This window comes from Canis lupus, chromosome 18, assembly GCF_011100685.1.
Source record: "Canis lupus familiaris isolate Mischka breed German Shepherd chromosome 18, alternate assembly UU_Cfam_GSD_1.0, whole genome shotgun sequence".
Taxonomy (NCBI): Eukaryota; Metazoa; Chordata; class Mammalia; order Carnivora; family Canidae; genus Canis; species Canis lupus.
The window spans coordinates 21,971,167-21,989,687 of record NC_049239.1 but is presented as its reverse complement, the minus strand read 5'-3'; the positions used below and the strand labels follow the sequence as shown (position 1 = coordinate 21,989,687).

Here is an 18,521-nt window from a genome sequence, read left to right as displayed (position 1 = left end):
CTCCATAATTAAATCTTGTCACTCCTGCCTCTGATGAATAAGGGTGGTTGGCATTTGTGCATTCAGAGCCGATGCTGATTTAAATCATTTCTGAAAGTCAAAGGTTGTAAGTGAATTGGGGAAGAGAGCCACACAGTGATGGTGAGAAGAGCATGTTCAGCAATTTGAAGTGTCTTTATAATCCATCTACGACTCCTGTGGTAGAACTTTATGGTCTTAGAAGCTCATGTAATCATCGAGCCTCGGCCTCCTGAGGCTCTGTAAGTGTAAAGGCACAATAGATTACCTCATCATTCTAAGGGAGGCAGAAGGGAAATTGCTTCTTCTCCAAGTGCACAGAAACATTAAAGTGTTCTACATACAGGAGGTGCAGGCATTGTGTCCCTGGTTACTCGGTTTAATTCAATAACTATTTTAAAAAGCAAAATTAAAAAAATACATTAGAAGATGATGGGTTTTTATTGACTTCAGTATCTTTATACTCTGTCTCGATGGACTGTGAGGCATACAGAGAGACACGGAATTGGTATTCAGTGCATTGATTTTAATGCAGATGTGAAAATCAGATTTGAAAGGCACATTAGGTTTTTTCTGTTAAATGAAAACTTTAGATACATGAAGCATCCTGCCCACTGATTACTTTTATAGGGAAAGATGTTTTGTTTATGAGAGGTCCGCATTGTTTCCTTTTGGCAATCTCTCTTTGGTAAGTAAAGCTTCTTTGGTAGGTAAGGGTCTGTAGAGCTTATTGGTGGCAATAATTAACTTCATTCAAAGCAATACTTTCAACTGTTACTGAAACAGTGACTCCTCGACCTGATTTTCCATGTACCTTTCATAGCTAAGCCACAGATTCAGTTTTCTAATTGTCTCTTGAATAACCCTTTTTAATGGATATTTCACAAGCACAGTCATTATGCTTAAAATTGAATTCACCGTTTTTGTCCCAAATATCCCCCATGCTCCAATGCTCATGTCTTTGTTAATAGTGCTATTCAGGCCCAAGCCAGAAAGCCAGTTCTTTTTTTGCCCTTTTTCTATTTTCTGTCACTACAATCTGCAGATTGTTTCTCCTCCTCTTCTTCTTTAAAGATGTATTTATTTCATAGAGAGAGCAGTGGGGAGGGGCAGAGGCAGAGTAAGAAGGAGAAGGAGAGAATCTCAAGCAGACTCCCCAATGAGTGTGGAGCCTGACATGGGGCTCAATCTCACTACCCTGAGATCATGACCAGAACCGAAATCAAGTCTGACTCTCAACCAACTAAGCTCCGTGGAGTCCCTTCTCTTCATCTTTTCAGTCTCATGGCACTTCCCATGTGTACCACCTTTTTTTTTTTTTTTTAAGTTCAGACCATTGCTATTCCTCACTCATCTAACCGTACTAGTTTTCTATCTTGTGTTCCCCATTCACATCTGTCTTGTTTTTAATCTACATTCACTCTTATTTCATAATGACTTCTGAGGAAAGTCTCAAGGGCAAGTATGTTTATTTTGCACATTCCCTTCTATGTCTCTGTAATGCCTAAAATAAAGGTATTTTGTGTTTAGCACTTTGGATCATCATAGCACTTGTGTCTCTATTTCTAATAGGCCACTGTTATCCCACATCCTCCTTTCACTCAACCATTTTGAATAACATCCAGCTTCTGGAATGTGTCTTTAAAAACACAACAAAACAAAGCATCATGCAAACAAAGGAAAAAAAAAAAAAAAAAAAGCAAAGCACTGTGCCATGTACAGGGTGAGAGTGATCACTGAATCAGCCACCTAGCCCTCCCATGACGTCTCCCCTCATCTTTAAAACTGTTTTGTCACCTCCTCCAGGAACTCGAGAGTGACCACCACACCTTTCTCTGACTCTAAAAACATTTGCTTAGCTTCATAGGCAGGTTTACTGTTACTAGAGTCTGTGATAGAAAAGCAGAATTTGATGTAAGCTGCTTTGATTTATCTCTCTGTCTTCTCTATTAGATTTAGAGCAACTTGAGAAGAATTTTCACAATTTATTTGATTTTAATTCCAAGAGCCTAGTCAAGGATTATTAAAAAATATTTTTGAATGATTGAATACAGTGCCAAAATTTAGACCTTCACCTCTCTAGGATTTCATTTATTACTGTAAAAGTGCCCAAACCAGTTCTAATCTGTCATATATTCCTTTGTGCCACATGTATCTGTTTGGATATTTCGGTGTTGCAGGAAAACTGTGTGACTTTTTATCTTTGAAAAATCATTCTATATCATAAAGCCATTCTTTTGCTCTCTGTGAATTTCCTATTTGTCAGTATCATTGGTGTCTCTTATCCTCATGGAGTGCTTTAGACCCATCTTTCCATGGTGAGTGCCTTTGCCTTCACATCTCAGCTTTAAGTATTTCTTCAGAGAGAATATTCCGGACAGCCCAGTCTAAAGTAGCCACCTCGTCAATCTCTATGACGTACCAGTTTTAATTATTTAAGGAGCACCAACCGACTCTGATTGGTTATTATTTAGGTGTTCATTGTGTGTCACTTCCACTAGAATGTTAGAAGGCCTGACTGTTGGAGTGACCCTGTGACCCTGCTAACTCTGGCCCACAGACCCACCATTTACTTTTGTAAATAAAGTTTTATTTATTTATCTAGTTTTGAGTATAGTTGACACATAGTGTTACATTAGTTTCAGGTGTACAACACAGTGATTGGACAGGTTTGTACATTGTAATGTTCACCACAAGTGTAGCTACGCTCCATCCCTGTACATCACTACACTGTTATAATATCATAGACTGTATTTATTATGCTGTGGGTTTTCTCTTTTTTCTTTCTTTTCTTTTTTATTTCTGTGACTTATTCATTCCATAACTGGAAGTCTACATCTTCCACTCTCCTTCACCCATTTTTCCTAATCCCCTCTGGCAACTATATAAAGTCTGATTCTGCTTTTTGCTTGTTTATTCATTTGTTTTATTTTTAGATACCATTTATGAATGAAATAATAAGATACTTGTGTTTCTCAGTCTGACTTATTTAGCATAATACTCTCTAGGTCCATTGATGTTGTCTCCAATGATAAGATCTCATCCTTTTTATGGCTGTGTAATACTCCATTATATACATTACTATATGTGTGTGTACATACATAAATATGCACACATGCATATAAAAATATATGTACATATATAATACATGGGTGTGTGTGCGTGTGTGTACCACGTCTTCCTTATCCATTTCTCTGTTGATGGACACTTAGGTTCTATCCTTATATTGGCTATTGTAAATAATGCTGCAATAAACATAGAGGTGCATATATCTTTTTGAATTAGTGTTACTTTTTTTTAGGTAAATATCCAAAAGTGGAATTATTGGATCATAGGGTTATTTAAAAGTTTTTGAAGAATCTCCAACTGTTTTCTATAATGGCTGTACCAATTTACATTCTTATCAGTAGTGTACAACTGTTCCTTTTCGTCCCTGTCTCCGCCAAGACTTATTTGTCTTTGTAAAAAATTTTAGTCATGTAAATAAAGTTTTATTGAGACACAGTCACATCCATTTGTTAATGTGTTGCCTCTGGCAGCTTTTTTCTACCATTCCAATGTGAGTCATTGTGACAGAGACCATGTAGGTCATAGACCTACAAATATTTCCTATCTGGTCCTTCAAGAAAAAGAAAATTGCCAGCTCCTGCTCAAGAACTTAGATCAGTGCTTCATACAGAGGAGGAACTCAGTAAATATTTGTTAGATGAGTGCGGGATAGAAATTAGGTGATTATAAAATGAAGCACACAAATTGGGAAATACATAATAGGAAGCTTCTTAGATAAAATTGGTTGACTTAAAGGGCTTCCTAAAAACTAGGCTATGGGGCATATACCAGACTCTTCAAAACTTGTGTGTTAAAAGGGGTTGATCTATTACAGAACTTGAAGTCAAGCCAAAGCAATGAGCAGAATTATTTGATTCCTCCAGTTCAGTTGATGATAGCCATCACCTATCACTTTGGATTGAAGGGAGAAGGAATTCTTGGATCATCTGTACCTGCTTAGAATGTAGCACAATGAAGGTTAAACTAAAAATGTTTTGGTATTTACTGAAAATTACTTCTAACTTAAAAAGGTGACCTAACACATGAGAATAAAATTAATATATTCATTTAATCTTCCATTTACTTACAACTATTTTTGAGTACTTCACTATGTTAGTCACTACTGTTTCTTGAATGCCTATTATGCATTAAATATAGCATTATTTTCATTTTGCTGACAGCCCTATCTATCCTAGGTACTGTTTTCTTCATATTCCACCTGAAAAACTAGAACCCTATACATATATATAGTTTGCCAAGTGATATATAACTGTGTATTAAATACAGAACGGTCTCATCCCGTTACTTCTTCCACTATATCCGAGGTATTGGAGGAAACATAAATAACATAATGTCTACCCTAGTAACTGATAGGAAACATGCAAATAAACAAAGATAGTGAAATATGGGAAGCATGTGATGGAGGTCTACAGGAAAAGCTGTAAGAGAGTGGAAATGTTTATAGTCTGCTAAATAAGGAGCAGATGGGGTAGGAAAAATCACAGAAGACCCTACAGAGAAGGTGATGCCAACTGTGCTAGAAAAAAAGGGAGAAGGTTGACAAACGAGCATGGTAGACCCAAGTCCAGAGAGACAGGACAGTATGTGAAGTGCCATGGGAGGTGTTTCCTCTGAGTAAGACACAAGTCTCATCACAGATTGGGTTTATGGCACACGAAACGCAACGGAAGACCAAATCGGGAGATTGGTGGGACCAACGTTTATGGAGAATAACTGAAGACTTTTGATTAGGGAGGGTACTTGCAGAGAAGAATACTGTGACATCAGTAGGAAGAATGGGTGACAGTGAGCTGAAATTGGAAACAGGGAGACTATTTGAAGGTTATTGCTAAAAACCTAAATATGGCCCTAGAGTAAGAGAAGATAAATATGTAGGGACTAGCACCCACATGTCCTGCTCTTTTACCATCTTCGGTTACATTTAACAGATCAGAAATCTTTAAGCCATTTCTAATAGTTTGTGCAAATGATTTGTTTTGATCAGGTTTTGAATCGTTTATATTTTGAAACTATGCCAAAATAACCTGAGTTTCTTGCCTAGTTTTACTTGAAAAATTTAAGCTTTTGTGAGATATTAAGCTATGATTTATTAATTTATTATTAAACACGTGATTTATGAAGATAGATAAATAATTAATTATTTTTTATTAAATTATTTGCTGAGGAACACGTATAAATATAAATTTATAAATAATAAATATAAATTTATTTTATAAAAATAAATTTAAATTAATAAATATAAATTTCATGTGTCAATAACTGTAACAAGTATATGAAATATACTTGTTAATATAATAAATATAAATTAATTAATAAATTAATAATAAATAATACATTTAAATAATAATAAATATAAATTAATAAATATAAATTTCATGTGTCAATAACTGTAACAAGTATATGAAAATCTGAACAAATCATGCTCAGTGTGTTGTAAGCATTATGAAAGCTGACAGTTGATGTATTTTTACAGATGTCTATTTGTATAAATAACAAAGTATGTACTAAGTGTTCTGCAGGTATGTATGCTCTATGCACAGGGACGATCTCTATTCATGTGCAACCAGAGATGTAAGGACGTTAACCTCATGTCTTAGAAATGATGTTAGAGTTTCTTCACAAGTCTGTAACAAGCTAGTTCAATTTCTTAGATTTGTTTGTTTTCACTGTGAAGCAGTGCGTGGTGTTAAAACCTAGTGATTGGTCTTCTTGATTATAGCCAGCTACTACATACTGTGTGTTTCAGGGCATCTAATCCTTCCACCTTAAAATCACCATGCAACTCTGTTCTAAGACTGGCTGATACAACCCTCCGTACTGGGCAGTGTGTGCCTCACTGACAGCATCACCCTATTCCCCAGGAGCCTTGTTATCCTTCTTCTTCAACCATATCTTGTTAGTCTGCTCCAATACTTTTTGATCCTTCCTAGTGAATTCAGCAGCCCAGTTTGACACATAGACACTAAATTCCCTATGCAGTTAGGCAGTCTCAGAGCAAAGGCAAGGGATTTCCCATGTCTAATTTGCTCTGTAATTCTCATCCGAGTTTCCTCTCAGGTCTACCAGAACTGGGTGTTCATTACTCCATGTGTATGTGTGCATGTGTTGCTTCTGGTACATATATTAGATCTTATGTCATTTCCTCTGCCAGAATTTTATTGTTGTCCGTGCTACATTCAGGGCTGCATTCACCCAAGTGGTTTGATTTCAGGAGCATGGGAAGTATCCCATTGTAAAAATTATCTCCTCCCTCAAATTACATGGAACACTGAGTGATATCATTAGTCTTTTTTTCTTTCAATTTGCATTCTCTTAGATGTCAATGGTTTTAGAAGAGTTAACACACTGTTTTCTTCATGTAATGTCAAGTGAAGTAGTGCCATTGGCCATTAATTTGGGGCCAAGGTGAGAGAAAATGTTCCTGAGGCAAGAGGAGGATACAAGGTCTTAATTCCTCATCCTAGCATTTAGGGAGCTCGATCAGAATTGTTCCATCAAGATATTTTTAGTTTTAGTGTTGTATTTTTTTTTAAGATTTGTCTATTTGAGAGAAAGAGCAAGAAAGGAGAGAGCATAAGTTGGAGAGAGGGGAGGGGGTGAGAGAGAGAATCTCAAACTCCCTGCAGAGAGTGAGCCTGACGTGGGGCTCGATCTCATGACCTGAGCCAAAATTAAGACTGAGCCACCTAGGCACCCCTTTCAAGATACGTTTCTAGAAAATCGTTTGTATGCTGGATATTAAAAGGTAAATAAGATGATAATGATAAGGGCTGGTGGAATGTATTGTGCAGTTACTGAGTGACAGTTTTCTAAGTCCATGTAATCTTCAGCACGGCTCTGTGAGGCAGATGCCCTTATAAGACCCATTGTTCAGGGGAGGAAAATGAGCTGTGAGGGAGATTGAAACATTTTTCCCAAGGTCAGGTCTTTTCTTCTGGCATCAAGCCATGAGGTCTATGAGTGGGAAGGCAGTCAGTGAGAGTAGTCTTTGCTTGCACTATATACATCCGCATACTCAATTCATAAATGCCAAGTATTCAGAGGAAAGGGTACCACCAGGAAAATATTATATATGTTTAAAAAAACACCCTCGATTTAAGGTTTTTTAAATTTGGTCTTAATTGAATATTCATTCTCATATGGCTCCCAACTCCATTTGAATGGTCTCAGAGTTTATTTCTCTGTAAAATTCCCCTATTTCATATTTCATTTTTAAAAGTTTAAATAAAAGATGTTTAGAGCATTTTTAGGTATTTTCATTTGTTCAAAATTTAGCATGCTCTGTGTTTGCTGAAATATATCACTAGTATATAGAAAGGAGATATTTAACTTTTTAAAACAATTTTCATTACAAACCGTCAAATTGATGGTAAAAATAACTTGGTTGAAGTAGTATCAATGGGAGCAATTGGATCATCTTTGTCAGGTAATGACACTAAAGTTCCTGGTTTATATTTACAAATTAATACAGTGTTTTCAAATTTAAAATTGTATTTCAACCGCATGATTCCAGTGAAGAGCACCTCATCATGTGAGAGCTTCTAAGTAAAGCAGACAGAAAGAATGTAGCTCATTACAAAATAAATAGAATTACAGTCTAATTGCTGCATGTAAAAGGAATGTTCCTGTTAAAGTGAAATAACTGACAAGACTAAAATAATATGCTGAGCTGTAGAAAGAAGCTTGCTTCTGTGTAAAACAGCCAAAAGAGATACACACCATACAAGATTGTAAACAGCTAAGGAAAGGATTGCCATCATAGCTCTTGTTTACAGATTGCCTTTTATTCATAAACTTTTTGGACATTTATACTAATCCTGCAGATCATCTAGGATTCTTACTGTATTTGTGTTTATTTATTTTATTTAGATGAAAACAGCAGAAGCACAAGGGGTTGAATGATTAAAGTAGCAAGAGCCAGTGATACAGGCTCTTGGCTACCAAAGTTACTAATCATTTATTTGGTCTTAACTCTATTAGAAACAGAAAAGCTTAGAATGCTTGAAAGATAAAACAAAGGTTTTACCTTGCTTCCCATACTTAGGATCTTAAGCAGAATCCCTACATGCCTCCAAGAAAAATCTTACAAGTAATTACCATTTTATTGAAAGTGACATTCAAATCCTTCAATTAATAAACATGACATTAGATCCTCATGTTTTCCATTTCCCTGGCATTATTCTTATTTTCTGTAATGACAAAGTGGATTTCTTCTGGGCTTTTTTGTGCACGCCACAATTTGCAGATTTCATTAAAGCAGAACAGCTGGGTTCTGGGCATTAGCCAGGTGCTCAATCTATGGGAAGCTAAAGAAAGGGAGCAAGGCCAGAAAGCTCAGTAATACGGGGGTCAGGGAACTCACAAGGACAAGGGCCTTTTAATATTAGTACCAAATTCACTATAGGAATAAGGCTTATCTCCTCATCAGGGCCCACGTGTGCCTTGGAGCCTTCTGTTCACCAGTCCGCAGTGGGAGGTGGTAGATTCTGGTGCCTGAGATGTGATTAGAGAGATGAGATTTGGTTTTCCAGTCTGTCTGTACCTTATTAATCTTTCATTTACACTGGGATTAGATGAGATTCCATTAGCCAAATCCACTGAAAAGATTCATTCATTTTAATATTTATGCACACTGTCTAGTCCTTAAAGTGGATTCTTTTTGTGTGTGTACTTAATTGGATCAGTGGGCTTCTTCTTATTAACATTTTTCCTTTATAGAGATGAAGTTGATGAATAAAATTAGTGACATCTGGTGCAGCTCATCTGTCAAATATAACTTTTAATAACTACCTTATGTACTATAGGATAAAATGAACATTGCGGTAAAGGTAAAATCAGTTTAGTTTAGAATCACATAGTAAGTGTTGACTCATTAAAAGAAAAATAAAGCAAAACTGTAATATTCTGTGAATGTCCAAAAACAGGGGGTAAGAAAGGATGAAATTTAATGGCACTAAGAAATAGCTTTGAAGTCCTTACTTAGGTATGAGAAGAGTGCGTTAGAATTTCTGACACTAACATGAAAATCTGCCCCACCCAAAGGATATGAAAATGTTGCTCAAAGCATTAGTATCATGAAATACTATTTTTAAATTATACTGACTTTCACTGTGAAGAAGAAATTTTGTTTCGACTTTTTGTTGACACTGTTCATTGTACATATGGCTTTTTAAAAAGTATATTGGATGTCCTGTGTTTATAGTTTTTCTTGAGCAAGATTTCTAAAGCTGGCATTGTTGACATTTTGAGCTGGGTAATTCTTTGTGGTGGGGGTCATCTCGTGCATCCTAGGATGCTCAGGGCATCCCTGGCCTCTCTCCACTAGGTGCTAGCAATCTCTCATGCATCATGACAATCAAAATGTCTCGAGGCTTTGGTGCATATTCCTCTGGGAGAAATATCACTGTCAAATGAGAAACAGTGTGCTACAAAGGCATAGTTATTTTTTTTTTCACTTTTAAAATTCTAGGTAACCAGAGCTACACATATAATGAAAGCTTAGAAATCAGTTGCTCATGAACAGCACAAATTTTAGAATCTGACATAATTATTTGAGTGCTATATTGCTAACATTTCCCACTGTTTTTTCTGTCAATTTGAATACCTTTTCTATGTTTTATTTTTGCCATTTAAAAAAGGAGATAATATTAGTATCTCACTCAAAGTGTCATTCTAAAAGTTAAATGACATAATGCATAGAAAGTGGTTACCACAACTACTGTCACACAGTGTGTGCTTATGAGGTATTACTGACTTTATCAGTGGCAGTAGTTTAAGTACTACATGCCAGTGTTATCTAAATGCAAGGCTATAATAGAGCAGTATTATTAGTTAAATGGAAAGAGCGTAGTAAACATTTTGTTCAGTTCTCTTATTTTACTTATTTAACTGTAGCGTGTTTAGCATTGTGAAACAAAAATAATTTTAGTATCTATTTTGTTTCATAGCTTTAACATTTACAGGCCTTATCAAAGACGTGTCAAATACCTTGTGTTTTGTAAAAGACATTTTTGATACAGACTTATCAAAGTTATTTTATATTTTGAATAAATCCTACTATGTTTTTTTCTTTGTCTTGCTAGCTTCTATCTGCTTTGTTTGAAAGATGTAGTTGACGTTTATGGGTGTTGTAATTAATCTTAAGGTTTTTCAAATAGTCATATGGTGCTTTCAAGGTACAGTGAGGCCCTGAACCATGACTAAGTCAAGAAAATATATTCAAATTTCAAAGGGAGCGACAGTGTGATACTTTATGGGTTGAAATTTGTGGAGGAAAATAGGATTCAGAACTTGTCAATGATTCTGTAATCCATGTCATAAATAAGATGTAGATTTAAGTCATGTATCTTAGAAGAATTAGCAGGAATTGTAAGGTACTCCTTTTGTGCTGTTTCAAATTAGATTTTTCTTTGTTCCCTTGAGAAGCTAGATTGAACAATAGAATATTCTGAAAGAGAATTGCTGAATACCAAGGCCACGTTTTTGAAAGTATAAGAAGTATAAGAAGAATAGAGACGTATGCTTGGCATTTTGAATCAATTAACAGTGAAATCCTTCCATACTATTCAGAATAGAGGCCCCCAAGTCAAGGCTGACTTCTCCAGCATTCACTGCTTCTAACAGGCTTAGCCTTGCACATTTATAAAAGACTTTTTGTTTTGTTTTGTTTTGTTTTGCAAATCACAACAATTTAACAAAGCTAAAAATCTCCATTTCTTAAAAGTGGACATAAAATGAGGACTAACTTTACTCTTTGTGTAGCCATAAGACACTTAATTCTAAGTTCAGTAGTAATTGGCACTAGGTTCAAGGCTAGATCATCATAGGTTCAAGGCTAGATCATCATTGACCAGTTAGTCTTCACAGGGAAAAAAAAAGTAAGCCACTCATGTACTTCTAAGATCTGTTCAAGCAAGAAATTAAAGAGTTGTGTGAATGCAAAACAGTATTAGCTGGGGGGGAGCAGTGAGTAAAAGGCCATGAGTGAATATAATATAGGTTAAATAACATAATACAGTGTATAATTGAAAATAAGAAATGCGGGGGCATCCTGCGTGGCTCAATGGTTTAGTGCTGCCTTCCCAGGGCATGATCCTGGAGACCCAGGATCGAGTCCCACGTTGGGCTCCCTGCATGGAGCCTGCTTCTCCCTCTGCCTCTGTCTCTGCCTCTCTCTCTCTCTCTTCTCTGTCTCTCATGAATAAATAAATAAAATCTTAAAAAAAAAGAAAATAAGAAATGCAATATAATTTTAAATATTGCTAAAGAATCTATAGAAGAGTTATTATCTGTGTTCCTAAGTTTATCTGTCTAAATAAAAGGATGAAGTTATGTGGCCAAAAAATATTCCAAGATTCCAAGTTTTTTTAAATAATTTATTCTGAAGTTCCTATATGAAACATCTTTTGGCTACCAATTTATATCATTATTCTGCAATTAAATAAAAGTCTTTGAATTTTGATTTCTTTCTGTAGACATTCAAGTAAAGATTGTGACTTCCATAAAACTAATTGCTTTCAGCATTCTTTGTAATATACAATGACAAATGGAAACAAAGTCTGTTTAATTTTAGTGAGTCGGAATGCCACAATTACTTTTTGAGTGTCAAGTCTTTATAAGAACAAACAGAACAATGCATTTTCATATTCATATTAAACAGTGATGTTTGTTGAAGGTAATTTTCGGAGGTATTTGGGCTCCTTTTATTTTTCTCATCATAGAAGGATTATGTTTTATATCTTTTCAGTACCATAGTATTAGGGAAATAGAAGAGACTAAAAATACTGGTTGAGGACAGGAAGGCACTAGCATAACCACATAAACACTTGGTAATACGAAACACCGCCCCCCCCCACAAAAAAAAAAAAAAAAAAACTATTGGTAACTTACCTTTTCTAATATACCAGGCTTTCTACCTAGTTGTAGCCAGAAGAATTACTTAAAAACATCTTCCTAATGAAGCCTACTTAGGAATTTAAATAAGAGAGAGAGAAAGAGAAAAAAAAATGTGTAGGTAATTATAATGGAAGTCGCAGGGGAAGCAAATAGATTCAGGAAATGACATAAACTTTTTAGCATGGCCAATATTCTGCATTAGTTTCACTCTTCTAGCATCTGCCGATTACCCAGTTATTTCAGTATTGTTTATCTTGAGTTATGCTAATAGCATAGAAATGGAGAGATATGAGGCACCGTAGTGATTTTGGAGAAGCCATTTAATTTTACAAGGATAAGCAGATAAAAGTCTGTTCATTTTAGGAAACCAAAATAAGGTATGTTTATTAGTCAAATGGAATACATAGAGTGGATCAGAAAAATATAACCAAATAGCCAAGAAGGATTTAAAATAGCATTCACACTTTTTGATTTGCTTTGATGCTTTACATATTTTCCTTTACATTTTTCACTTGTTCAGTGTAGTTGGAGAAAAGAAATCATACTTGAGCAATTATTTTTCCTTATAGTTTTTTGGTGTTTTAAGGAATTTGAACAGTATAGTTGAATGAATGTCTCTGTGAAGTTTTCTGACTACAGACTTTACTAACTTTGCACTCCCATGACAGATTCTTTGATTTTGATTTCTTTAGACATTTAAGTTAAGATAATGACCAATAGAATAACGATTGCACTAAGAAAATCTGTATAAATATACGAGGGTAAATGGAAGCATCTGTATCCTTAATCTAAGATTAAGCCTTACACATGTGGTAGGTATACGGTACCATTTCTTTCATTTGAATGAAACTTATCAGTTCAAACACCTATTATACAGAATCTTCATGTACTTGGCTCATTTGCAGGTGAACAAATTTTGAGAAAAACATTTTGAAATCTCCTTCAGTAATGTCTTATCTGAAAAGGTATTTTCAGATACATAAACTGCAAACTTTAAGACCTATAACAATAATAAGAATATTTCAAAGCTTGACATTTTCCCCCAAGTACCTAAAAGTATATTCCACAGGGTATCAAAGCGTGATACTTAGTAGTTGTTACCAAACAAAACTGAGAAAACAGCAGCCTTGAAAACAAATAAAACTTTATTAAAAATAATTAGATATCAATTGTTGCTTAATGTGAATTAAAGAGTGACGGAAATTGAAGAGATAGCCGGAATAGATTGGCAATTAATGAAGTATATCTAGATCATAAGTAAACATGATTATTTGTTCAGTAGAATAATAGTGTAAAATTCATGAATGTTTAAAGAAAAGTACAATGTTCCTCTTTTCTGTGATGTTTTGTATATAACTATAAATATTCATGAATAGTGAGTATTAGTTCAGGTTATCTTTGTGAATATAAATTTTTATATAACGGGCCACTTAATGTTCATTGGATCATGCTTTTGAATATAAATTCACTAGTATCTCAGATGCACTATGGATCTGACCCAGCTCATGAATATTCACACCCACAACTCATCTTTCTGCAAGTAATCACATCCATAAAGATGGAAATCTTGTTAGTTCTCAATAATGAGAGATGCATTAGGATGCCCGTCCCAGAACAATTCCACAATACCCTTGCTTTCATTTTTTTGGTAAACGATCAACTTTAAAATATAAACACATATGCTGGGCATCTTTCTTGATAGAAGCTCTTGTTTCTTTTACCTTTATAAAATATTAGGCGCATTTTAACTGTGACTGCATGTGCTTCCTATACTTGCTGTGGTCCCTGAAAAGAGTAGGAATTAAGCTGTATCTCCAAGTCCTTATCCCAAACTCATTTCCACTGTTTAGGCTTGACCATACATTCTCAAGAGCACAGTGGTCCAATCTCCTCATCTGCTCAGGGCATGGTACATACTTTACATATAAAGGGGGCGTGGAGATGTGAGATGATGTATGACAGCTTTTTGTGTAAAGGGAAAATAATATTCTAAGCTGATTAAATGTTTAATATGTTAGAAATAAGATGCTATGATCATGGAGGCCCATAATTATAAATCATATGCTAAATCCCACATTATAATTGCTTCTCTTTCATTATAATGAATGGCATATGTTTTTATTTATTTATTTAAAGATTTTATTTATTTATTCATGAGACACACACACACACACACACACACACACAGAGGCAGAGGAGAAGCAGGCTCTATGCAGGGAGCTCGATGTGGGACTCGATCCTGGGACCCTAGAATCACTCCCTGGGCCGAAGGCAGGTGCTAAACTGCTGAGCCACCCACCCAGGCATCCTCAGCATATGTTTTTAATACCTTTCCAAATTCAGTCAGTAGTTACAAGTAAGAATCAAAATCAATGACCTGGCCCTTAATAGCATCATTCTCTAATATTTAATTGAACTAACCAGAGTAAAAGAACTATTGCTGGTAAAGATAGTAGTAAAGCAACAGCTCCTTCTAATTTCTAACACTGGTATTGTCAAGCCTCTGAATAAATTTTTTCTCTGTCAAAATGTATGCATTTATTGTTGTGTAAACACAGTTAATGAACTATGTAAAATGACAAATACATACTTTTATCCCCCAATTCTATTAACAGACCAAATTATGTTAGTAGTTTACAGAGATTCGTCAATAGAGAAGTGTGGCCATCCAACTGTGTCCTCAGATGTTCTGTAGATTTCTTTGGAGCTGCTTCAAGGGGAAGTACGCCTCCTGCCCCTTCTCCACTGGGAGAGCTGCTATTGCCTGTTTTATGTATCACAGTGGTTCTCAAAGGAAGCAGTTTTGTTTGTATTCTGACAATGTTTGGAAAAATATTGCTTATCACAGCTGGGGGGGTTGGTACTGGCATCTAGTGGGTAGAGGCCATAGATGCTGCTAAACATTCTACAATGCACAGAATAGTTCCCACAACAAAGACTTACCTAGCCCAAAATGTCAATATGGCCTCCATCATATAAAAATTTGTTTGGAGAAATAATTCCATGTCTAAACTTACTGACAACCACCAGATTAGAGTACTTTTAGAGCTAAAGTGATGAAAAAGTATAATATTCTACAAATAAATGAAGACAGATTCAATTAGTAATTATAAATTTGAATTTTTCTTTTTTTCTATAGCAACAATTGTGTTAAATGAACTCAACTGGACAAGTGCCTTAGATGAAGTTTTCAAAAAAAATCGAGAGGAAGATCCTTCATTGTTGTGGCAGGTGTTTGGCAGTGCCACAGGCCTAGCCCGATATTATCCAGGTAAGTGCTCGCTGACTCAGTGGGTATCAAATAAAATTGTAAGTACTAGGCTTAATATTTCTTGATATTTTTTAATAATTAGCTAATATCTGTTAGCTTCTCCTGTATTGTGAGAAAAAGCTATCACACTACTTTTATAAGGAAAGAGTATCCTTTCTTACGTGGGTTTCTATCTACCCAAGTCACTTTAAACTAAAAGACCTCGGGAGCAGCCGGCACTGTTGGCATCTGGAATCAGGCCAGGCTATAGTGATGCTATGAGCAGGTGTCTTTGTTACCTGGAACAGGGGATTTCATGAATCCTAAAACAATTCTGAGATTAGGGTCCATCTGCTCAACAAGGACAGAGTGTTGAATCACAGTGGAGAATGGAATAGAATCTTTTAGAAGCTAATTGAAATATTTCTCCAGATATCAAGTCTGTGTTCTTCTAAGTGTTGATGCTTTGCTTTAGTCAGTGAATGTGGATTTGTTAAAATGAGTATGACAGAAAATAAAATAAAATTTCAGAGAAAATAAAGCTTCCATAATTATCAGGTTGGATTAATTTTGAGGGCATTTTAGTGATGATATATATTCAGTGAAGAGCAATATATTTTACACATTAAAATGAATAAACCCTTATCTAATATCCTTCATTCTTATAAAGGAGGTTAAGGAGAAATAAATCAATAACAAAACTTTATGACTGGTATAGATCCTGAGAACTTGTTGAAAAAACTAAAAGAAACGTCTGCCGATATTTTTAACCTCATCTTTTAGAGTGAACTGTGGCAAATGCTTGTGCTTGAGTATTGTGAGATACATGCTAGGTAATTTGGCTTTGAACAATTGCAATATATAGAAGAATTCTTCTTATGACTTGAGTTTTCTCTTTTTTTTTTTTAATTTTTATTTATTTATGATAGTCACACAGAGAGAGAGAGAGGCAGAGACACAGGCAGAGGGAGAAGCAGGCTCCATGCGCCGGGAGCCCGACGTGGGATTCGATCCAGGGTCTCCCGGATCGCGCCCTGGGCCAAAGGCTGACTTGAGTTTTCTAAATATCTTTTACAAATAGAATTATTCATAATAAAAAGTCAAAACAGTGAAAATGGGGTGAAATAGAAATAAGCTAATATCTAGCTTTGTATGACAAAATGAATAATAGTATGTAGGCATCATCAGCCTGATTGGTCCTTAGATTAGGAAGTCATTCCGCATGGATGCAAATCCACATGGTGAGATCAGTGACAGTTATTTCTTTTTGTAGAAACTCAATGGGCTAGTCAAGACCTACTTCATTTTTCTTTGTTGAAAACAATCATGAGTTAATAAAATAATGTTAGTTAGTATCTGGGATCCCTGGGTGGTGTAGCGGTTTGGCGCCTGCCTTTGGCCCAGGGCGCAATCCTGGGACCTGGGATCGAATCCCACGTCAGGCTCCTGGTGCATGGAGCCTGCTTCTCCCTCTGCCTATGTCTCTGCCTTTGTGTGTGTGTGTGTGTGTGTGACTATCATAAATAAATAAAAAAATTTAAAAAAATGATGTTAGTATCTATGTAATATTATCATATAGGTTGCTACAGGAGTAGAATTTTCTACTTACAGAAATACGGTTCAGTATAGTACAACCCTTCCAAATATTCTTGAGTTATTTACTAATATATTAAAAGTCCTGTATGAGGAGGTTGAAAATTTTAATATATAAGTCCTATTAAAAAATGCACCACTACTCATGAACATAATAAACCTCATATAATAATCCTTAAAGTTATGTCAGGTGTTACAAAACATTTTTAAGTATCATTTTGAAACATAGTAATTAGATACATGATGACTCATTCAGTAAATCACATGTTATAAGAATACATTTATCAATAACTTATAGCATTATATAATTGTAAAGTTTGTTAAAATGTATTGCCTCTTTACAAATTCCACATATGAGTAATTGATGGAAAGGTGGAAAAGATGAGAGAAAATTAGTGTAATAATGAAAAACCAAGAGCCAGTACCAGAGGGAAATTGATGATGCTGAGGGGGAAAAAATTGTTCTAAGAGAAATAGGGGAATGGAGGGAAGACTGCATAAGAAAGAAGAGCGAGAACATGAGGTCAAGAGAGGAAGGAAAGATGGGTTGAGTTATGAGCAGTTTTCAAAGATGGCTCTTTTTACAAGCAGTGCTCACTTTTAACCTTACTGATTATTTTCTATATTCTTTCATTTTGGATGCTAATCAAGGATAATGGCTTTGATTTAATGACTTTAATTTTTTTTTCTTAACTTTCTTCATATATTTTTAAGCGTGCTGACATTTGTCCACTTTATCTTGGAAAAGATGTTTATTTTTTTAATCTGTTTTAATTGAAGTTGGATTTGCCAACATACAGTATAACACCCAGTGCTCATCCTGTCAAGTGCCCCCCCCAGTGCCCGTCACCCAGTCACCCCATCCCACCACCCACCTCCCCTTCCACTACCCCCTTGTTCATTTCCCAGAGTTAGGAGTCTCTCATGGTTTGTCTCCCTCTCTGATATTTCCCACTCAGTTCCCCTCCTTTCCCCTATAATCCCTTTCACTATATCTTATATTCCCCGTATGAGTGAAACCATATGATGATTGTCCTTCTCCAACTGACTTACTTCACTGAGCATAATACCCTCCAGTTCATCCACGTCGAAACAAATGGTGGGGGATTCGTCCTTTCTGAGGGCTGAGAAATATTCCACTGTTTATATAGACCACATTTTCTTTAATTTGAAAAGATATTTGAATGTTTAATTTAGCTGAATCCTTGTGATTCCCCCCGCCCCCAATATTAGCTATGGAAGCAACCCTTGGCTTTCTTGTAGTACTTAGTTTTTGAGCAAAGGTGTGCCAGACAAGTTGGTTCATTGAATGACTGATGGCTGGAATTCATTTACCTATTAGAGGAGGTTATTTAAAATGGGTGTCTTGTATGCTACAAACCACACTTGACATAACTGAGACTTTGGTGATCTCTTCCTAAGTTCTTTTTATTTCATTTTGGTTTTTACTAACCTTTTGGTATACAAGAGCCATACATGATAGGTACAACTTGAGTTTGGAGATAATCTACCTTCTGATACCATCACTATATAATCAGTACTATAAACCTATCCATCTTTAGAAGTTTCTTGCCACCATGCCACCATCTTATCTATTATTATATTTCTTTGTGATAGGAGGGTTAGCAAATTTCTAAGCATATAATACAGTATTTGTAACTATAGGCATTATGTTGTTCAGAAGATCTCTAGGATT

General features: G+C 35.4%; 1 protein-coding gene across 8 annotated transcripts in view; it reads left to right on the top strand.

Annotated features, from left to right (window-relative positions):
* CACNA2D1 (calcium voltage-gated channel auxiliary subunit alpha2delta 1) overlaps window positions 1-18,521 on the top strand; it is a 475,745-nt gene that overhangs the window by 322,242 nt on the left and 134,982 nt on the right. For all 8 annotated transcript variants that reach the window (XM_038562843.1, XM_038562841.1, XM_038562842.1 and 5 more), the window contains exon 7: window positions 15,122-15,253. In XM_038562843.1, coding sequence (XP_038418771.1) covers window positions 15,122-15,253 — 132 coding nt within the window. The remainder of the gene's footprint in view (window positions 1-15,121; window positions 15,254-18,521) is intronic.